Genomic DNA, 23,604 nt, shown 5'->3' with positions numbered 1-23,604 from the left:
GGATGGAATGAGTCTAGCATCTGGTGTTTAGCTGGGTAGGTTCTGGTCCATGTCACTAAGTTGGCCTCCTGCAGGTGACAAGTGCTGTGACACCTGTCAACAGCAGCTGATGCTTTCTGAAAGTACTGGTTTAAAATGCTGGGGTGAGGAAAGAAGGGAATTAGACATCCACACGAGATCTCCTAAGACACTCTTGAATAAGATTAAGTGGAGACAGAGGCAGCTGACCTGAGGTCATGGGAGCTAGACTGGCAACTGGGGGTCCCTGGGACCTAACTAGGCCTTCTGCATGTGGGTGACAGTTGTGTAGCTTGTTCTGTTTGAGGGGCCCATGGTAGTAGGGCCAGGATCTATCCTTGGTGCATGAGCTGCCTTTTTGAAACACATCCTCCATGGTGGGATGCCTTGCTTGGCCTTGATGCAGTGGGGAGGGGCTTGGTCCTGCATCAACTTAATGTGCCAGGCTGTGTTGACTCTCCATGGGAGGCCTTATCCTTTCTGAGGAATGGATGGGGGTGGGTTTGGTGGAAGGTAGGGGCAGTGGGAGGAGGGGAAGGAGGGGGAACTATGGTTGGTATGTAAAATGAATAGAAAAATTTAAAATAGAAGGATGAGAGGAAGAGGAGGAGGAGGAGGGGGAAGAAGAGGAGAAGGAGGAAGAGGAAGAAGAAGAAGAAGAAGAGGAGGAGAAGGAGGAGGAGGAGGAGGAGGAGGAGGAGGAGGAGGAGGAGGAGTAATAAATAAGAGTAAATGGAGAGAGAATTGCTGTGCTTCGGTTTTCCAGAGCAGAATTCCAAATCCAGAAACAGACGACTCCTATCAGCAAAACAGCATCATTTAAACAGCACTTTAGTAAGAAACCTTTAAACTCTGGGCATGCATACACGTGTATGTGTGAATTCACTTTTGCTAATGGATGCTCCCAGGCCCCACAAGGCAGATAAAGAGGACATAACAGGTAGGCAGTGCTGAGGGACCCGAAAAAGCAGGCTCCTCCCACTCACTCTTCTCCACTTTCATCCGCTTGGACTCCATGAAGGCAACGTTGAGCCTTTGCTCTGTGTATTCCTGGAGGAGATCATCTCTTGCTGCCAGCAATTTGAGAGGGTTCTTGGAAGCCTGGACTCGGCGCTTGGGCCTAACCGAGCGCTTATGCTCGGCCACAGAAGATGTCAACCTGTGGGCAAAGCAGATGTGGCTCAGGGTGTTGTCTGAGACCCGGGACAATACACTCTGCTACGTTTACTTCCTGATTTCATCCCACTGCTCCTGCCGTGAGGTAGTCACATCCTGGGGGTAAAGGGAGATTTGAGCCTACTCTAGTTCTGGAAGCCTTGCCCACTTGTGCCTATGGTCTCTGTCTGGAGGGTTTCCAGTGTTATAGGACAGCTCATTCCACTGCTGGTTAGGGAGCCCAAGATTCTCTGTACACGCATGGCTACTGCTGCTGTCACCAGCAAGTTCTCAGAGACTCCCCAGATGGCCACTGCACCTCCATTGAATCCCCTTTGCCCCATATTAAATTGGTTTTTTTTTCCACATACAGCTTTTCTGTTTCCTCCACAGCTAGTATTAACTCAACCTACGAGCTCCCTGAGAAAATTAACCATACTTGTGAAGAATATATTGGAATAAAATAGGCTTTCAGAATCATTTCTGATCCCTGAGACTGTCCCAAGACTGAGCTGACCAGCCTGGGGAGGTAGTGTGTCAATGATACGATCTTTCAACAGACTCCTGTGCTGACATGTTTAGGTCTCTGCAGGAAGCATTCTTTGTATACAACTACTGTGCAGTGAGCATTAGTACAGATTTGTGTAAGTTATTACTTATCACAACTATATATACCACGTCAGCAATGACAGTTGGATGGGGAGAACATGAACTGAACTGGCTGACATACCCAAAGCAGTACATCACATGAGGAGCAGTTTAGGGAAACCTCTACTATGAGTAAACACACCCGTGGGAGACACAGTCGCTCTGGTAATCGTATAGGGAAGAGCAGAGCCATGTGGTGGGTGGCTGTGTGCAACTTGCTTAGAACAAGTGCCCCTACTTCTGATAATATCATATGGCCTTCCTCTCGTGCCCATCTCACCCCCAAGGTTGGTAGACATCATCTGTCCCCTTGACTCCATGAATGACTTTAGGGATAGACTTGGGACTCAAACTGAAACAGTGAAGGCCAAACCTGAACTTTGAGAGTCTACTGGGAAGTGAACCAGACTGCTGTATTGACTGAGTAGCCTGGTCATTTGGTGCTAGAGGTGGACACCTCTTTCCCTACAGTTGTAGCTTGACCAAGAGAGGAGCCAGTGTTTGGAAAGACAGCCTTGAGAGACCGTGCTGCTCTGGACACTCAGGGCACACCCGAGTTTGAACTAAATTCTTCCCCAGTGTGTTTTGTTTGATGTTTTTTTTTTTCTGATTGCAATTCAACACATGTATTTTTCTGGCATATGCCACAGATGGAATCCTAACACGTAAACACTTTCTATAGCATTTGGGTGCCTCCGAGAAAACCCATGAACATACTAATTTTATACATCACTGGCAGCAAAGGAACCCTAGCTCCTAATCTGCTAAGCTGTTTTCATCCAAATATCCAGTTGTAATTTAGGGGTGTCCAGTGGGGCGTTGTGGGCATCTGCTAGGTGGCAATGCTAAAAACACCACAACGTGTGAGCGATGTGAAGCCAGCCACACCTTCCAAGACTGCACAAATACCCAGGGCACACACAGTAGGTGTGCAAGTCCAGCAGGGCGACCACGTGCACTCTCTCTGCACCAAGGAGATGTGCACCTGACTCTAGAACACACATGCATGGTGGAAGTGTCTGCTGACAGTCGAGGAGGCATGGGAAGGAAGTCAATCTCAAACTCACTTGGGGGCATATGGGTCAAAAATGACATCAAAGTCATCGTCCAGATCCACAGGACTTCGAGGTATACTGTGATCCACGCTGCGGTAGAATTTGGCAAAGGTCTCATCATCATCCAACTTCATCACCTCCTTGACAGATTTCCCAGTGACCGTGAGAACCGTCTCCTGCATCCCGGCAACTTCAAAACGGAGCAAAGCCCCCATGAGCGTTAGAGAAACAATTGCTGTGACCCTTCTTTGCACTGTTGTAATGGTCTTTTCCCTCAAATTCCCAGAGCAGGGGAAAGTTCTCTCTCTGCCTGCTCCCGCCCCCCAGCTCCCAGCTTGCTCTGCTTCTCACATAAGGACCTCCCACCTGCCCAGTGATGCTAGGGCAGGAAGCAGGCTGACTGCGCCTACACAAACACATGAGCATTTCTGAACCTGACCTCTCCTGGAGGGGAGCTAACCTCAGCCTTGTTCCATCTAAGGGTTCTGCAAACATTTCTGCTAAGGGCTGGGGAGCATTTGACTGACCACACACACGACGTCACTGTGTTGCTTGGGATGCCATCCCTCTATCCTACGGTTACAGCATCAGTGTGAGCATGAGGGGACAGAGCTGTGCTCCAATAAGAGCAGGTGGGACACTGGGGAGGTCACGGCCCTGCCTGCATCATGTTGGCTAGTTTATATTAGCTTTATAGAGGCTAAAGTCATTTAGAAGAAGAGAATATCAACAGAAAATGCCCCTACAAGATTGGCCTGTGGGACATTGTCTTGATTCGTGATTATGTGGGAGGTTCCAGTCCATAATGGGTGGTGCTACCCCCAGGTAGGTGGTCCTGGGTGTTCTGAGGAAGCCATGAGAAGCATGACAGTAAGCAGCACCCCTCCATGACCCTTGCAGTCAGGTTCCAGCCTTGGTGAGTTCTTGTTCTGACTTCCTTGGATGATAGACTACAAACTGTAAGATAAAAGAAAACCCTTTCCGCGCCAAGTTTTTTTTTTTTCTTCAGTCATGGTATTTATGACAGCCATAGAAACCTAACTAAGACAATGGTATGATAGATTTCATTGTTAATATATCTCACCCAGTCTAATTAGCTACTGTATTACACCCTTATCATCTGGTTTTCAGTATCTGTGTAACTTACAGCCTTTAGGGGTCACTGTCAACAGTGCAGACTACTAGTACCAGGTACTGGTTTATAACAAGAGAAGCAGCTATTTCTGCAAACTGCCTTCTGTGTCAACAACTATTATATTAAAACGTTTATTGCATTACCTTTTTACCAGAATTGCCTTTTAGAAAGTATTTGGGATTATAAAAAATACCTTTTGCTTTAACAGAAATGATGGCTATAACTCAAAGCCAAGAGTACGTTGATTTTGTATTTGTACAGTAACTGCTTTGTGGCGTAAAGGCAATATCATGGAGGTATACTTGAACTGGATGACATCCCAAGGGTTTGAAAACTTGGGTATCCCAAATTCAGGATATTATCAAGTGGATCAGAGTTTGAACTTTAATTAGTATTGACTACAGTTTCATTTTCTGAAGGACAACAGAAACTTTAAGTGTGTGTGTATGTATAAATTGCTAAAAGTATACTAGAAAGAAGATAATTTGGCTGAGGAGGGAGAGCAATCAGAAGTAGGATTTGGAGAGCCAGCTATGGTGATGCATGCCTGTCACACTAGCTCTTAGCGGAAGATCAGAAGTTCAAGGTTATCCTTGGCTATGTAGTAAGTTCAAGGCTAGCCTAGTCTACATGAGACCTTGTTTCAAAAAACAAAACATCAGTAAAAACAAAAACAAATGCCAAACACAAACAGAAACAAACACCCCAAAAGTTAAGAAGTTGAAACTTGGAATTTAGAAATTCTGAGAGAGTAGATGCTGTCAGGGATTTTAAGATTTTCTTTGTCATTCATGGGAAGTAGAGAGCAGAGTGTGCTGTAGCAGAAGCTCCCCTCTGCCTTCTGGAATGTACCTTTGTTGTTCAGCTTCCTTAGAAAAGTCTCCAGCCTGTCCAGCTTCAGGTCCGATTCCAGCTGCATGTCTGGTCTGGCTTCAATATCTAAACAACAGAAACCATCAGTGAGCAAGTGCCCCCGGGGCCTCCCTGTGCCAATGCTCGCATCACTGTGGACAGGATGACTTACCTTCCAGGGGTTTGGAAACTGGGGTGGTGCCCCTTGATTTGCTGCAGAGAGGGGATGAGACTGGAGTTATGGCTGTGGGTGATGCCAGACCTACAGAACACACAAGTGGACAGTTTAGCATCTTAAAGATTAATTGTGGAAGTTCACAGAAGCCAGTAATCTGAACATGCCCCTACAGTACGAGCAGATACACAAGTTAACCTGTATGCACAGGTTAGCCACCACACTGTGCAGGGCTGTGCAGGGTTGTGCAGGCCAAATGCAGCCATACCTTTGATTTTCCTATTCCTATGAACTACGCAGCTGTCAAGCTGGTGTTCCAAAATGAACAGAGAAGGCATGGGGAAACATACTCACAGCATGTAAATGGCTCGCAGGATATCCTGGAACAATGAAGTTTGGAAGGCCTATTTGAGTGGCAGAATCACAGAGGAAAAAACAAAGTGGTAACATCTCCCACAAAAGAAGTTAGGATAGGCTGTCTTGTCCTAGGCAGCAAGTGGCCCTGGACACCAGGATTCTTGTCCAGTCTGGCGGGGTGGGGGCAGTGACAATGTGGTCTTGTAAGCAGTAGACTTAGACTCTTTAAGATAACTATTAAAACATTTAGCATATATTTCTTCTTTGCTATTGTTCATGCTGGTTATAATTCTAATTTTTATGTATGGTTTTCCTCTTTTTTTCCCTGGACAATATTTGATATTTGTTTTTACTGCATATAGTTTTGTATTAGGCTTAGAACTCTCTTATTTAGACAAAAGGGGGAGGTGCTTTTCGGCCAATAGCTTTTAAGATAACATCCCACTTTGAGCATGGTCTCTTGTACTCACTCATAATTGGTTTCTAGCCATAAATAAGGGTCACGGAGTCTACAATAGGTGAATCTAAAGAAACTAAGTAAGAAGGGGAACCCAAGGAAAAACATATAGTTATCCTCTTGGCTAAGGGAAGTAGACAAAATTGCCGGGGAGAAAATTGGGATCTTGGGGGTGGGGTGGGATGGGGGTAAGGGGAGATGGGGAGAGAAAAGTACAAGAGCATGCGCAAATTTGGTTCTAGTTCCCAGCTCATACAGAGGACTAGCGGATTGCTACTCTTTCTGTGAGTTTATTCCCAGACAAATAAACCTTTGTTATACTCCATTTCGGGCTATTGTGGAGCTCTTTTGTACATCAACAGATGGAGAATAGCCCAGAGGTCTGACCTCAGAAGAAAGATTTGGGATTGTGGGAGAGTCACATTCAACAGCTGAGGTATGCTGAAAACAACCCTAAGTTCCCTGAGACACAGGGTGGGAAGTATTTACTCAGTCAAAGGCTGGTGACAGGTAAGAAGGGAAATTTTAACACAGAGTGGGCACCCTGTTGAAATAAGCAAACTGCAATAAGGATATAAGTTGGAGCCAACAGATGAAGCCTTGGGTTTACTTTCAATTCCAATTGTTTTTTATTGATTTGAGCCGCTTCTTGTTAGTGGGGGGAGGGTAAGAGGTGTGTGTATGTGTGTGTGTGTGTGTGTGTAGGGGGCAGGGCCGGGCTCAAGATTACACCTGACTAAACAGTTCCAAGTTCCCATAAGAAAAGCCAAGTCCTCAGCTTGGACACCTGGGAGCCCCTCTAGGTTCAGGTCTCTTGCCAACCCTAAAGTGGCTCCCTTAACTAAGAATTGTGGTTCCGTGCTCCCCTGTCCAACCTTCCTTTATCCCAATCCTCCTGTTTTCCCAAGGCCCGACCTCCTTCCCTTCTAACTTTTCTCTCCCCATCTCCCCTTACCCCCATTCCACCCCACCCCCAAGATCCCAATTTTCTCCCCGGCAGTTTTGTCTACTTCCCTTAGCCAAGAGGATAACTATATGTTTTTCCTTGGGTTCCCCTTCTTACTTAGCTTCTTTAGATTCACCTATTGTAGACTCCGTGACCCTTATTTATGGCTAGAAACCAATTATGAGTGAGTACATCCCATGTTCATCTTTTTGGGTCTGGGAATACCTCACTCAGGATAGTGTTTTCTATTTCCATCCATTTGCATGAGCTCCCAAGGTCCCAATGAGGAGCAGAAGGAGGGAGAACATGAGCAAAGAAGTCGGGACCACAAGGGATGCACCCACCCACTGAGACAGTGGAGCTGATCTATTGAGAGCTCACCAAGACCAGCTGGACTGTGACTGAAAAAGCATGGGATAAAACTGGACTCTCTGAACATGGTGAACAATGAGGGCTGATGAGACGCAAAGGACAATGGCACGGGGTTTTGATCCTACGTAATGTGATGGCTTTGTGGGAGCCTAGCCAGTTTGGATGTTCACCTTCCTAGATATGGACGGAGGGGGGAGGTCCTAGGTCTTACCACAGGGCAGAAAACCCTGACTGCTCTTTGGACTGGAGAGGGAGGGGGAAAGGAGTGGGGGGAGGGGGAGAAGGGTGGAAGGAGGGGGCATAGGGTGGGAGGAGGGGGAGGGAAATGGGAGGCAGGGAGGAGGTGGAAACTTGTTTTTTTTTTGTTTTTTTTTCTCCTTTTCTCAATAAAAAAAAAAAAAGAAAAAAAAAAAAGAAAAGCCAAGTCCTGCTTCAACCTGTGAAAGTAAATGGCCTTTTGCTGTCCTTGGATGATCCCAAGGTTAACACATTTGTTTCAAAGGATTCTGCGAAGATTAAGGAAATTTCCCTATGAGATTTGCCCTCTCCCCCACAAATATTCACACAGTGAATGACTTTGACTCTACACAGAACGGAAGGTTTAAGGAGAGGAAATGCTCAACTCAGGAAGTACACGGCAGAACTTGAAGACTGAAGGGATCCTGACATTTAACCATGTCCCAAAGAACAGGAATTAAAGCCCCAAACACCCTCAAAACTCTCTGCAGATGACGTAGGGATGTGGCAAGTGACTCAGCACTCAGTTTCCTGCGCATTTGGGTCCAGCCTCACGCAGTTCTAGTGTTCCTGGTGAACTAAGGATGCAGGGCATCCTTCTCCCTGGAATTCAGAGCATCCTCTAGACATCTGTCACATGCCTGCAAAGGGACATAGGAAGTGACCCGCAAGGGACAAGAGGGGTTCTTTCATACTAAAATGCCTTTACTACAAAAAGCTTACTTGATAGCTGTGGGGTGGTGGGGAGGCACGGCTAGATGCTCATTAGGCCACAAGAAGATGGAAACGATTTAAAACGAATTGTGGGAAATAATTGGTTAAAATTACTTGTATCTTTTTTTCTTTTTCTTTTTTTTCTTTTTTTTTTTTTTTTTCTTTTGGCAGAGCTGATTGCTTCTGAAACCTACAATTGTACTCAGGCTCTAAACAGGTAAATTCTGAAATAGTGACAGACTGAATCAGGGTTCCTATGTTGAAGAGGGCAGCAACTAAGAAGCCTGCAGCAGAAATACTCCACGCAGCCATCAAAACCCATCAACTTAACGCCCATGCAGTGTTAGAGGAGTTTCCTCTTTCCGCTGAGTTTCTACATTCCTGTGTGCCCTGACGTGTGTGCGCACACATGTGCATGCACTGACACACGCATACACACAGGCGCTGACCTTTCTTCACCATTCTTCCTGCCACGGTGAACTGGGTGGAGTCATTGGCAGCTCCTCTGCCCTTCGTCTTCCACGCTTCCTCTCGCACAGTTATGAGGTGTTTCCGCTCCTCAATCGTCATCTGGCTCTCTCGACTTTCTGTGACCCGCTGTGTGCAAAATGCATAGAAGGGAAAATAAGTAAAGAAACAAAGTCCTACTTGTTTCCTGAGTGCTGGATGAGTTCATGAGGGAAGCTCCCCGACAGGTGCTCACAGAGAGCATGGCTACTCTAGAACGTCAGCTCCCCAAGAGTGTGAGTGACGGTGAAGCAGGAGCACTGGTTAGGAGTATGAGTTGTAGGGTTCCCCAGGACTGGATGGGCCTTCGAGGGATGTCACCTGGGGTCAGGTAGCCAGGGATCCCAGAAGAAGGCTCTAGATAACAACAGACCTAACATCCAGTGTTTACTTTGTTAAACATAACCCACACAGAGAACAACGGTTCGCAGCATTTGAGTCTCAAACACAGCTGATTTCAGTGACAAACGCTAGCTTCCCTATCATCTAATCTATGAATCTTCCTTGCACATGGTTCCTTAGCACAGCTTCATGGCCAGAAGTGATTCTGACACCCTTAATGTTTCAGATGAGGTGAAGACCTTGTCCCAACATATGACAGATAAGTGCAATGTATAATCCTAGTAAGAGTCCAGGAATGGGCTTAGTAAGGATATTATAGGGGAAATTGACACAATTCAAATACAAAATGGGTTTGGTAAACATGATGCCAATGTCAAGTCCTGTCGTGATCATTGCATCACTATATCCTGGCCATGGGGGGAAACGCCCTTGCCTTTAGGAAGTACACACTGAAATACTGAATGGAGCAGGTCTCCATGTCACTCAAACTTCTTGCGCATGGTTTGGGAAGGAGATAAAATTAGATACGTATAGTCATTCATATATATTCATATACACAGTCACACAGAGAGATACACATATACACACACATTCAAACAGAGTCACACAAAACACAATCTTACACATTCACAATCACACCCGTGCACTCATATACACAGCCACACAGAGAGATACACATATACACACACATTCATACAGAGTCACACAAAACACAATCTTACACATTCACAATCACACACGTGCACTCATATACACAGCCACACATACTCACAGTCAAACGCATAAGGACAGTCACAGAAACACAGACACAGACTACACAATCGTACATGAAATGGGAGAGGGGATCAGGAGGGTGGTAGAAGGAAGAGGCAGGAAGAGTGAATGTCAGAAATCAGGGTCAGGAGGGGGTACAGCAGAGGCCCTGACCAGTAATGAAACTTCTCTAGGACTTTTAACTGTTGCCAATATGTAAGTTACCTGTCGTTACCAAGAATTAAAAACAAAAGCAAGAACACAGACAACCTTTTCACTCAGGATTGACAAGATGACCCTAATTCCAAAGAATGCTTGAGTTATGTAATTTTACTAAGTAAATTATCAAGTCTTGATAAAAGATTCAATAATATTTGAGAGAATAAGTTTGCTTGAAAATGAAGTGTCTGGAGTAAAGTTTAATTAAACCAATAGAGCAGCTGGCTAGAAGTATTTCCAAAAATATCCAGAATGCCTTTAAAATGGGTTCCTTTCTCTACGCTTAGCTCATGGTCTTTCCAGAGAGCAGGGCATGGTAATGCGGTGCAGTTAATGACTCAGAAAATGCTTGAATCAACTGCTTAGCTCTCCTTGAAACACCTAAAATGTCTTCATGGAAGATGAAATTTCAGAGCCCTGAGATGAAAGCAACTTAACCCAAAGCTTCCTGAAGGGATATTTTTGATTTCCTTCTAAATGCAAGTATTAAACATATAAGTTTTTCTATCCCTAAAAATGTCTATATAACTTGACTAGTTGGCATGCTTGGCTTGGGAACCCCTAGTTTTTACCCCTTGGCCTTACAAGGCTCTAGATGGAGTAATGAATGTCCACTGTGTATTTCCTGAAAACCTTTAAAATCCACCCGGAGGTATGAAACCTCTCAAAGTATTGAAAAAAGAATCTACCCTTGTCCCTTTCTGTTTCTCATTTTGAAATGACATTATTGTCTTGCTTTTCTCTCTAAACATTTCTTTTCCTGTTTAATTCTGTTAAGTTCTGTATCCTGTCTTAGGGTTAGCAGATGGATGTTTAGGAGCCTGGAACAGTGAGAGAGAGGCAGAATATGGGCAGAGGACCTACCTCACCTGTAAGTCATTCTTTCAAATAGAGATGCCATCAGTTTTGGAGAGAAGCAGAGGGAATGAGAAAGAGATGTGGGAGGAGATGTAGAAGAAAGTGAAACATCTGGGAAGAAAGGAAGGTGGCAGACACATCAGGACAATCGATGAGCTGTTTCCAGGTCGCCAGGATGCTGAGGATTGGCTCGTTCCCCTCTAGGCTCCAGGGAAATCTTAGGAGAGCCGCACATTTCACCCACAGAGGAGAGAGCAAGCAGCTCGGGTACCATTAGGACTAGCAGCAGATTAGAAGGCAAAATTCCTCCACAGTTGGTAAGTTTCACAGGAAGAACTATTATAACCTGGCTTACTCAATAGCAGAAATGATAGGACCATATGCTAAGTAGCAGAAATAAGGACAAACTGCAGAATTCTGTATGATGGAAAGGATTTAGCTTTGCCTTCTCCTGACCAAAGATTACAACCCATGTTTGCATACAGCGTCGAGTGATCTAAAATTGGAGACAATGATGAAGAAGCCTTGTGCTCAGAATTTAAAATGATTTCAGTCTGGTCCTAGAGTCAGCTGGGGGCTTCTGATGGATGATGGGTAAAATAGTACCTCATTCTCTACAGCCTTGGTGCTGGTGAGGAAGCAGAAGATGCGCAATGCCTCACAGAACCTGTGCACTGTCTAAACATACTGTCTTCTTCTCTGTGCTCTTGTATCACAAAACATGAAGACACCACCCACTGCTGGAGCGCAACGACTTACCTGGCCACTGAGCACTGATAAATCATAGCCATGTTAACACTGAAATTATCTGGGCAAACTGTGAAGTTGTAAAAATACATTGTTTCAGACGTTCTAAAGTTTGAGGTCATAAAATATAAGTTGTTTTTGATAAATATTATTTTTCTTTCAATCTAAAACACTCATGGTGAGCCAGCCCATGTTCATGGTCAGCCCAGTTCTCAGCAATCTGATGATCTACAAATGCAACGCAGTCCCAACAAAATCCCAGTAGCATCTTTTAAAAATTGACAAACTTATCGTGAACTCGAATGTATACGGGGAAGCAAAAGCCTTAGGACAGCCACAGAAGAAGAGTCAAGGTGGAAGACTCAACTTTAAGCATCACAAAGCTACAGGACTCAGGACAGTATGGTGCTGACTGGAAGCCCAGAACCCGACCCGACTGAACTCTGAGGAGGAAAGGAATAAAGGCAATACAGTGGAGAAAGGAGCGTTTTAAAGGAGCCATGTGCTGCAATATTTGCATACGTGCTTAACTGTAAAACAAAAGCACACAGATTAGATCGTATATAATTCACAAAAACTAGCTCCAAGTGGTTCATAGGCTTCTATGTGAAATGGAAAACTATGAAACTTCTAGAAGATAATAGAAAAACTAGACATGAACTTAATTGTACATACACACACCCCGCCCTGCCCCACTACTAAGATGAAGCCTATGGCCTCGTGCATGCTAACTTCCCAGCCTGCGTGCACTTAGGCTTTAGGTAGAATACCAAAGGCATCTTCCTGAAATAAATGTTAGAAAACCGCGATTCCCTGAGATTTATAAGCTGCTCCGTGAAAGATCCTGTCAGAAGAACAAGAAGACAAACCACAGGATGGGAAGAAATATTTGTAAACCATATTAACACGGGACTGACACCGAAGATTAAAAGCCAACGGCTGGGAAACAAATGGGCCGACCATGGCACAGATGCACTACTGGAGAAGATATATGGCTGGAAAACAAGCATATGGCAATGTATTCAATGTGGAACACTGAGAAACTTATACCTAAAACTATGATACAGCTTTTGGAATGGCCAAAATCTAAGGCACTGACATTACATGTGGTAGAGACACTGAGCAACAGGACTCTTCACTGGATGCTGGAGGAAGGTGAAACCTCACAGCGGGAAGGTTTCTGAAATCAAGCATGCTCTTGCCGTAGGATTCTGTGGTCACACCCTTTAATACCCGAGTAGTGGAGCTTGTGCCTTAACAAAAACTGCATGTGGACTTTTGTTTGTAGCTACTTTATTCACAGTTGCCAAAACTTGGCAACAACCAAGATGCCACTGAGTAGGCAAATGCCTAAATAAGCTTAGTCCATCCAGACACACTGGAGAGAAACAAGCTATCCAGGTACTCAAGAAGGCATGGGGCCAAGTGAAGCTGCCTGTTTCCATCTCAGAAACATTAAGACCAGCAGCTGATAAAGATCGGATGGTTGAGATTGATGCTCAGGGAAGCACAGAGGATGTTCAGGGAGGGACGCCATCCTGAATGCCAGTGGAGCCGCGGACAACGTGGATTAGACTGAGTATTCGCCAGTAGGAGTTAGGCAGGAAAGCCCCGTACAGACTCAGACAGATGATGGCTACTCTGGTGTTTTCTGAGCTCCTGCCTTAGAACTGAAAGTTCGGAGACTTTCCTTATACCAGTTTCATGACCTCAAGGGAAATTCACACTACTGAATCCACCTAAAATTTTGGAGTGAAGAATCGGATGTGACCCACTTTGAAAAATATGAAAAAGTTAAACACACACAAGATCACACACAGATGCACACAGTCCCCCTTTCTCAACACACGAATGAAATGCCACAGGAAAGCTGCTCCCTTCCACGTGGAGCTTCCTCTACCACTCAGAAACTGCAGTGAGGTTTCACATGTATAGACTTTTCCTCACCTGATTAACAGATAAAAACGACAGGTATTTATGGGCAGTAGGCATAGCAGGAGAATAAACAGAAGCAAATACAGGTTCCTAGAGGGCAAAGCAGGAAGATTAGCAGTAAACTGGAAGGTGGACCCGAGTGTGGGAAGGGAGTGAGCTGGGGAGAAGAGACGCAAACAGCAAATTGTCTAACAGCTAATTTTCTCAATGCAATTCTGGTTCACGCTAAGAACACCCTTCCTTAGGGTGTCAGTGCTGACCGGCAAACATCCCACACAGCCCAGCCCATGCACCTGAGCCAGGGTTGGGCAGTAATTGAATACATTAAATGCAGATTACTGCAATATACGTATATATGTATATTTAGTTCGAGATGAGGTCTGGGCCTTTTGTCAACAGTTTAAATATATTTATGTATTAACTATTAAACCATTTAATACATAAATAATTGCTTTCTTTATGGCATTTTCATAATATGACTTAAAAATAGTTTAAGGACACAGGATCAGCTTCCAGACCGGATGAGAGCTGAATGCTGGCTGCCTAGGAATACAAAACAAAAACCAAAACAAAACAAAGCAAAATAAAAAACCAACAGAGAAGGCATGGGCATCATAGGTACTATGACACTAGAAGACACATTAGCCGCCATAGGGACAGTCGCCTATGCTTGGGTGAGCAGAGCGAGCCTCTGCCCCTCTAAGAGAATGTGATGCATTGCTCCTTCAAAGCTGGGTTGTTCTCACTTTCAGGTAAGGTTTCCAGAGAACTTCACAAGGAGCCAGACAAAATTGTAGTGACTGTGACACTGCCTGATGCACTTACCTGAGATGTTCCCATGCCGTTAAAAACAAAACAAACAAACAAAAACCCTGCTGCATAAACATGCTCAGGACACTCAGGGATGTGTCAGCCTCCCTCTAAATGAGACAAGTTTTTTTCCTGTACGATATAGACACACAAATATACATAGCATACATATAAATATTTGAGTTTTCCCAATAAAAATCCCAGGCTTTCCTTTTTGAAGCCATGATTCTGATGGATCTATGTAGTGGTCCTGAGGTAGAACCCTCTCTCTTTGCTCTTTTGCATCCAGGCTGCGTACCTAAGCTTTGCCCCCACCCAGGGAACCCACCATGTTCCAGAAGACACCTGTGTTAGAATCAGGCTTACCCAAAGCAGATTAGAAATGGCATTATCATCTGTAAATCCTCCTTCCTCCTACAGGTTAAAACAAACAGGAGACATTGGAGAAGACCGGGTGTCACCATCACTCTGTGCCTGGGTTCAGACAGCCAAAAGCATGCACATGCTCACAGTCCAGTGTGAAAAGCAGCAAGCAGTCTCATTCCTCAGGGCAGGATGGCAACCCACAAGCAAGGCAACAGCCAATGGCTTGCTCTCCCTGCTGGTCCCCTATCAATATGCTTTCTCCTCAGCCATGGCACGGTGTGAAGGTGACAGAGGTTGCCTCCTTTAATTTCCAGTAGCATTTTGGTGATACCTGAGATCTGAACCTTACCTGACCTCACCAGAAGCAGAAGCAGAAAGAGTGCCCCATCCCTACCTGGGACTCACACAGATAGAGACTGTTTTAACAGCCAGATCTACAATGGGCTTTTATTTCATGGAAAAAGCCCCAGACACTGGATGACTGTCTTCAAAGGGACATGGGAGTTACCTTATATGCTGTAACGTTTACTGGGCCCAAGTAGGACTGGGATTAGTTAGCTGGTGAAAATAAAGATCTAGAATTTGCTGGAAAGAAGATACCTGGAAGGTCACTTTTTTTTTCTTTCTGTTTTTTGTTGTTTTGAAACAAGGTTTCTCAGTAGCTTTAGAGCCTGTTTTGGAACTGAATCTTGTAGACCAGGCTGGCTCGAACTCACAGAGGTCCACCTATCTGTCTTCCAAGTACTGGGGTTAAAAATGTGCGCCATCACCACCCGGCTTGAAAGGACACTTCTTGAAGACCTTGTTTTGTTTTCCTTTCTCTTAATGGACATGGAAACAAAGCCTGCTCAAGTGCACATGTCCCTCAAAGTGTGGAACTAGTCCGTGCCACCACCTTGTGGCTTCGGATCTTTATCACCAGGTCATGTGCCATATCTAGGAGCCCAGATGTTTATTCATGCTCCCTGACCTGCTCTAACTCAAGTCCAGGAGACAGGCATGGAGGGTGCGGGGTGAGAGAGGAGGAAAAGGAAGGGATCTGAGTGATTTTCATGGGACGTGAGGGTAGTGGGGGATAATCAGAGCTCCGAAGAGTCAATTCATTAATCTTGATTTTTGAAGAATATAATTAGAAAGCGAACAAATGCTCCCTGGGGCTGAAATCTGAGAACAAAAGGTCTTTTTAATTTTTTCTTCAAAGCTATTCATGATCTAAATAAGACCATCTTATCTTATAGGACCCCAAATAAGACATGGGTGTGACCACCCCAATTTCTTTGACAGAGAAAATGGTTATAGATTTTTCAAGGCATTTATTTATTTATTTTGTTGTTGTTGTGTTTTGAAATAGGGATCATTCTATAGCCTGGGCTGGTCTGAAACTCACGACGTAGCCTAGGCTGGCCTTGAATACACAGCAATTCCCCATCTCTGTCTCCTCAGTACTAGAATTAAGTGTCTGCCACTATGCCAATCCCATCCCCTAGTAACTTTTTAAAAAATAATTTCATCTTTTTTTGTGTATATGGATGTTTTAGCTGCACATATATCTGTGCACCGAGAATATGCCTGGTGCCCTCAGAAGCCAGGAGAGGGTATCAGAGTTTCAGAGAGTTGTGAACCCTCATGCGCGTGTGCTGGGAATTGAGTCTGGAGTCTCTGGAAGAGCAGCCAGTGTCCTTAACCAATGAGCCATCACCCCAGCCTTGCTAGTGCTGTTTCTTACTAGATCCTCAAAGTTTTAAATTATCAATATGACATTAATAGAAATAGGAATTTATTTTGTTTGTGTGGGGTGTCTGTGTCCATGTGTGCACATACAGAGGTCAGAGGTTAATGCTGGGTGTCTCCAGTGCTTTCCACCTTTTATTTTGAGGCAGTGTCAATCACTGAACCCGATTCTTGACGATGGCCAGCAAGTGCGATGGGGTGGCAAGCACTGGCTTCTACGTGAGTGCCGTGGTTCCATAATCAGGTCCTCGTGCTTACGTGACAATTTTTTTTTTCTGAAACAACGCCTCACTCTGTACCCAAGGCTGGCCTAAAACTATGTTGCCTTGGTTAGTCTTGAACTCGTCCTCGCCTCCAAAGTGGAAGGGTTGGGACTGCAGGTATGTGTCACCATGCTGGCCTATCTTCCAGGTGGCTGCTGGAGCATTTAAATTTTACCCATGGGTTCTATGACAAGCTTCCTGCCCAGGAATGCATGGATCTTCATGGGAGAGATGGGCATGACTTACTGAGACCTCCCTCCCTCACATTTGCCTCTTCTATGTCCCCACAGCTACACCCTGTGTCTGTGCACCAAATATGATGACCTAGACAATGTTTGTTAACACAAATGTATGCTATTTGAAGGATTCAGAAGCTGGGGTGTGAGTGACCATAAAACCAGCTGTTTAGTGCCTGGCTGTAAACATGGATGGTGGTACCTGCCCTCGGGCAGTCAACCATGGGCAAGCCTCATCTAACTGAAGCAACAGCTCTTGTCTGTATGCCACCAATGTCTTCTTCCCTTCTCCAGGGTGCCATTCAGACAGGCCCTTGGAGTGACCTTCTAAGCATGCCTAGAAGAAACCCCAGATTTAAGGCACTCTGCCTACCTCATGTGAGCAGGGTGAAATAGTGGACTTAAGTAGACCGTCAGCTCGTGGGAGGAATCGCAGGCCATCAGAGACAGCTGAAAGTCACTTGACCTCAACAGTACCTGAGATTTCCCCACATGAGGGACAAGAGTCTGAAATAGACCGGCTTATTTTAACTTCAAAGAGCTTATTGTCTCGGCCAGGGTGAACTAGGCCACCGGAGAGCCCAAGGATGGTGAGTTCACCATGGCTGCAGAAGCAGAAGCCGAGGGAGAGCAGGTGGCTCTGCACTTGCCGTGGCTGTGCCTGGAGCCCTGCTCTCCCCAGCACCCGGTTTTCTACTCTAAGAGTGAGTGCAGGGGTAGCCCAAGTCTCGCCTGTAAGAACACTAGCCGAGTGCGCCTGTAAGAACACTAGCCCAGTGCCTGGGCAGCCCAGACCCATCCTCGCCCTCACTCTCCTGATGCTCTCTGACCGTCCACGGGGAGTCCATCACTTCCAGCCTGGGTGTTGTTTCCCCCTAACTGTGGGTGCAAACTTCAGAATGGCTGCACTGGGAAGTGACATCATGTACAGCTAATAGCTTTGCTACTCAGGTGTATGCTGAAGTCATTTTGGACCAATTGTTTCAAGATTCTCTTTTTGTGGCATTTGGGGAGAACACAGGACCTAGCACATACTAGGCCAAGCACTTGCCCACCGAGCTACAACATCCCGACCCTAAGATTCTTCTAAATAAAGTTTTGGGCAGGGGATAAATTATTTGAGGGATCTGTTTTTTTTTTAACCTTAGAATCTCAATTTTACACATATATATAGTATCTAGGTATAATTAAAACCATTATAAATGGCTGAGAATGAAAAGCTATTTTGGGATCATCTTCAACACCAAATATGCCTCACACTAAATAATTCAAATGCATTTTCCACCTGAGCACACACATGGCTAGGAACTAAATGTGGACACAGCAGTCCTGTGTTGTATGTTCTGGGACCCTCACCTTACGTCCTATGTGCGCATCCATTTTCATGTATGTTTTTAATATGCAAAGGTTACATTCGGAATTTTTCTCTCTGCTATGCTACTATTTGTTTATTTGAATTTGTAAACTGGGTTTTTACTATGTCGCCCCAGCTCATGTCAAGTTTCTGGAGCCCACGTGATTCATCTGACTCAACCTCTGAAATCACTGCGCAGGCACGAGCCAGCACATCTGGCTTCAGACAGCTCATTGAAAGCCCCTGAGATCCACTAGTTGAACCTTTATATGCGCCTGTGTGGGTTTGTATGTTTCTGTCTGGACACTTTAGAAGATTCTAGAAGTTGGATAGTTGGGCGTGGCTCAGTGTGCCATTCTGCCTCAGCCAGCAAGCACACTTGTATTTGCAGAGTCAGTGGGCAAGAACATCATGGCCAAGGCTGATGATCACTACATTTGTGATTCAAAAGTCATCGATATTCCCACATATGAAATGCTTGCAAATGCAAATTAATTTAATTGAAATTCATATATAGGTCCTCAATAAAAGTCATACTTCATCATCATGAAACAGACTCAAGATTAGGCAGAAAGTCCTCATGGACCACAATTAGGCCCTTAGTTTTGAGAAGTAGGTCTTAAATCTCTGCACAAGAAATTTAAGTGCATGTTTGATATGTGACTTAGAAACTGTGGCAAGCTGTTGTCTCACTGGAAAGAATTTGATCACATTCTAACACAGACTTCACTTAAGCTGTAACTGTGAACACAATTGGAAATTGAGGCACTTGACCTCAAGCCTTGACTTCATGCCCAGCCAGCTTTAGCCGCTTTGTGAGAAACTGTGCCTCCTGAGTGCAAGGAAGTGCCAGTGTTCTATAGCAGGGGGTGTTAGGCCACACATACTTGTTCCCGAGACACACAGTGTGGTGTTAGTGCGGTGGACACAGTACCTTCTTCAGGGACTGCTCCACCTCCTGGATGTGTAGGCCGCTGGTGGCTTTGCCGTATTCCTGCTTCCGGATCAGTCTGTTCTTCCAGTCTTCCTCACCGCTCTTCTTCAACAGCGCCAGCCTGGGAGGAAGACACAGCAATGGAGAATCCAGCATCGCATGCTTAGATCCACAAGAACCTCTTTTCCCAGACAACCCCAAAGATGGTTTAGTTGGTGGGAAAGAAAAGCTTAAAACCGACTTGTCCGATAGAAGATGCTCTATCTTCTTAGTAAGGGAAGCCACAACTCTGCTTTCCTCTCGCTCTGGGGCTGGGAGCTAGGGAATAGAGAAAAGGAACCCCAGCAAAATGTCTTCTAATGACCCCTTCTGGCCACTAGGTGAAATAACACCTGAAGATGCAAGCTACAGTTCTTTGCAGAAAACACTGCTGAAAAAGGCTTAAAAATACAAATAGGCTTTGTGCAATAGTAGAGGTAATTTCCAACAAAGTAAATTATGCTCGTGTATGGAAATTTCATAATGAAACCTAATGAAGACAGAAGGATATGGCATCTTGTTATCATACCTCAACTAAAGACAAACTATGATATTGCTCTCTTCTGTTTTCAGCCCTGGTATTCCCCCATACACTAACCCTGTCTTTACAGTGTATTCTTACAAAAAAATCTTCCTCCTAAAGGCCCATTAAAAATTATTAGTTCAATTTTCTCCAAGGGGAAAATATACCAAAAAAGGAATCTCATTACAAGGACTGTTACTAACACACGTTAGCTCAGGCACTGCAGGATTCCATCGAAAGCTGCTTGCACATTTGGGTCTCTCTGAAAAGCTGTTTTCCAGAACAAGGGGCTATTTCAGACAGCTCTGCTATCACGGAGGGAAACATCTCAGTCATCTAAGTTCAACAGAGTGGGATAGACAAAAGGGCAAATGGGACCCGAGACTCAGGCATGTTCTTTTCCTTGCCTTGTTTGTCATGCATGAACTGGACATGGGATTCTCAAAGGCCCCAAGTGCTAAATTCCTTATCTATTCAATATCTGTATTGGAGGTGGGGGGACTTACACTCTAATAAAAACGTATTCACTCATTTGCTGGTGGTTCTTGGATAGAAGCCAGGGCTTGTTCTTGCTAGGCAAGTGCTCTACTACAGAACCGCATAAAAAAGGAGTTTTTGCTAAGCAAATAAGGAAGCAAATCTATAGTAAACAAGAATCCATTATATTTACAAATGTATGCATAATCCTCTTTTATAGTTTCTATCCCTCTATCAAATAATGTAAATGAGCTCCAAAGAACTTCCTAAGGGTTACAGAACTTTGAACTTTGGGTCTAGCCCCTCTTCAACTGCTTCCTTCTTTTTAATCTCTTTCTTACGTGGCAGCAGATAAGACCACAAAAGGACCAATTCTATAAACTCCTCTAGCTGTCTTACAGATCTGCTGCCGGCTCATGCAGCTTCTATAGTTCTACAACATTAGCATGACAACATATGTATTAGAACATAGAATCTGAATTCCTTCATATATTCTCACTTCAGGTCATAGTTATGACTATTATCTGTACTGCTCCAATTACTCTGAATGTGCCCATTTTATTGAGGTAAGAAAATCAAACTATTAGAAAGAAACAACCATGACTGTGAGCTCCAAAAGCACGAGGAAACAAGGCCTCCAGCTGGTGAGCATGCCAGGCCTTCGCCACCAGAAAGAGGGGGTATGTCCAAGCCACCTCCTGGAGGAGGCGTCCACACTGTCACTAGCCCCAGAGCTAGCTACTCTCTCATTTTACTTCTGACTCGGAGCAGGCATTTTCGCTGTCATCTCAATCAGATTGGAATCCAAATGACTTCCAGGGAACAAACCCTCGACCTCAGAATGGAGACTGTTAAAAAATGATGTAGCCAACAAACAGCTTCTCAACAAACTGGGGTTCCCCTGGGGCTGCTCTGAGGGGCATGAGACTAACTCAGAAAAAGTGAGCTGCGGAACCTGAACTCACTCAGTCCCCTTCCTTATGCGCCTCTGATGTGCACAGGCATCTTCATAGCTCAAGGCTCCTCTGAGCGAGGGCCTCCTGCATGTGGGTGGGAGAGGAGGCGTGATTCTAAGTCCTGCCTCTCAAAGTCCCAGTTGTTCCCTTCCATGAGAAGTCAGTCTGAGCAGATACACAATGCCTATCTCTGTCAGCAAGAGCAGAGTCTTCTGATTTCCTTGTGATGTTCTCCCAGTCCTTTGTAGACTGATTTCCACAAAACTATTCCATTCTAAAGCCCTGAAAAATCGCTTCCAAAGACTCCAGAGTAACCAAAATAACATGGCAGAAAGTGCTTCAGTTGAGCCCACGTGGTACTTGGCCCAGTCCTCACTCCCACAGTTCCAGTGATGAATAACTTCATAATAACAAACAGGGAATCTGAGTGCATTATCCCGTCCCTTCTGATTTCCTGTTTGCTGTTCAACCAGCTGTGGAGAGGGGCGGACTTTCCAGTCTTGTTCTCCACTCTGGCAATCTCAGAGTCCTTCATCACCATGCAGAGGGCTAAGGTCTGGGTCGACACATGACATAAATCCCCCTGTGCAGTGCCAACAATTGTCAGCGCTTTTAACATCTGCCAAGTCTGAGGGCTATTTATTGGCTGTGATGTGGAGTGTTGGGGCATCTGCTTCGTCTGAGGCTCCTTACCCAGTGAGTGGCATAGTATCAGCTGCTAACACACTGGCCTGGCCTAGGGCCAACGGGACATGTGCTTACCAGGCCACTATGGGAGTGTCTATGGCTCTTTCAACAGCCCATTCTCTTCAGCAAGAATTCTGGCTTGAGAGCTTCCTGGATGAGGACAACTTTTTCCAGCCTCATAGCAGGGATGGGTCAAGGAAGGGATAGGCAGACCCTCTAATGCCAATTAAGGTTTCTGTATTTCCTCTTTAGACATTTCCCCTTCTTTCAGAGAAAGAGGCACCCACGGACTTATGCTGAACTGAACAGCACTAAAGAGTAATTGCATCAGATTCTGATCGTAGCCAATGAGAAACTTGGAAGAGTTATTAATAATAAGCTTTGTGTCTGCATTTGGTTTTTATCTGGCACCTAAGATGCCAGGACCTTGTACAACCAGGCAAGAGCTCCACATGGAGCCCTGGTCCACCCCCTTGTTATGCTTTCTTTTTCTTTTCTTCTCTCTCTCTCTCTCTTCCCTTCTGATGTTATGTAGTATATGCGGGTGAACCCAGGGTCTGCCTGCCTTGTTTCACATGTAAGCATGGGGCGCGGGGTGGTGACACAGACGTGTGTGCCTATGCCCAGCTTCTATGTTCATGCCAGGGATTCGAACTCAGTTCATTGGGCTTGAGTAACAAGCCCTGTGCCTAGTGACCCAGCTTCTCTGGTGCTGAAGACTGGGGCTGGAGCCTTGTAAGTGCTAAGCATTTACTCTAAAAAGAGCCAGTCCTCCAGCCCTTCTTATCTATTAAGTAAAAGGCTGCCATGGTTGGAGTACAGCGTGCCTCTTCTGTCATTATGGCAGTATCCTGAACAGACCTTTGGGGGTGAAGAGATACTTAAAGGGGATTAATGCCTTTTTCCTGGGAGTGATTTATGCTCTGGACTTTGGATTAATAATGAGTGAGCTGCCTGCAAAAGCACGGCTCTTTGTCGCTCTCTGCATAGGTGTTTCCCCTCTGTGAAGTGCAGATATGACACGTCCTTCAAAAGGCCCATTAACTGCTGGAGTCAATCCTTGAGAGCCGGCAGGACCACTAGGGGTCAGCTTCCCTTAGTGGATGAATTAATTAGGATTTACTGACATTTTTGGGGGTGGTAGAAATTTCTAGAGATGGGGCATCTAGTGGGAGAAGGCAGCCCCTGCTAGTTGGCTGTCTGTCTCCTGGGTGCCCAGGGGCATCAGGGCTAGCCAGAAGAGGTCTTTGAGACAGATTCTCCTTCAAGCCAGGCATCCCAGGTAGTTGTCACAGAGAAGAAAGGTCTGATGGACTTAGCGCGACTTCCCCTCATATTCTAACGTGTCACAAGGCCCTCTACCTGGTATGGCTGCCAATGTTAGTCTTTGATTTTCCAGAACTGTGAGCCAAAGTACATTCTTTTGCTTTTCAAATTATTCAACCCCAGATATTCCTTGCAGCATCGGAACTAAGAGGCCGAGTCAGAGACATACAGAGGCCAGGCCTTTCTCTATTTTTACAGCAATCAAAGGACTCAATGGGAGCTGAACTCTTCAGCTCAAAGCAAGAAGCCAGAGTTTGCTGGGGAGACATGGACACGGGCTATGTGGGGTGCAGAGGAGCAATGGAGGGACATGTACACAGGGACCCCCGTTAGTCCCTAAGGCAGATCTCTCTCTGTCTCTCCGCCTCTCCACCCCCTTGTGCCCTTGGTTTTGGGTAGATTCGCTAATCTTTGCAGGAG

The 23,604-nt window shown here is 45.2% G+C and overlaps 1 protein-coding gene across 13 annotated transcripts in view; it reads right to left on the bottom strand.

Moving 5' to 3' along the window:
• Svil (supervillin) overlaps positions 1 to 23,604 on the bottom strand; it is a 194,984-nt gene that overhangs the window by 25,510 nt on the left and 145,870 nt on the right. For 9 of the 13 annotated variants that reach the window (XM_041641514.1, XM_041641519.1, XM_041641520.1 and 6 more), the window contains 7 exons: positions 19,177 to 19,297; positions 14,659 to 14,706; positions 8,571 to 8,718; positions 5,036 to 5,125; positions 4,864 to 4,950; positions 2,889 to 3,066; positions 1,005 to 1,177 (listed from right to left, as the gene is read on the bottom strand). In XM_041641514.1, the coding sequence (XP_041497448.1) occupies positions 1,005 to 1,177; positions 2,889 to 3,066; positions 4,864 to 4,950; positions 5,036 to 5,125; positions 8,571 to 8,718; positions 14,659 to 14,706; positions 19,177 to 19,297 (845 nt within the window). The remainder of the gene's footprint in view (positions 1 to 1,004; positions 1,178 to 2,888; positions 3,067 to 4,863; positions 4,951 to 5,035; positions 5,126 to 8,570; positions 8,719 to 14,658; positions 14,707 to 19,176; positions 19,298 to 23,604) is intronic. The other 4 variants (XM_041641517.1, XM_041641522.1, XM_041641525.1 and 1 more) reach the window with 1 other exon arrangement.

The sequence above is a fragment of the Microtus oregoni genome, unplaced genomic scaffold (genome assembly GCF_018167655.1).
Source record: "Microtus oregoni isolate MIOR12 unplaced genomic scaffold, Mior012 000070F_ref0000104, whole genome shotgun sequence".
Classification (NCBI taxonomy): Eukaryota; Metazoa; Chordata; class Mammalia; order Rodentia; family Cricetidae; genus Microtus; species Microtus oregoni.
This window is presented reverse-complemented; position numbering and strand designations above follow the sequence as displayed.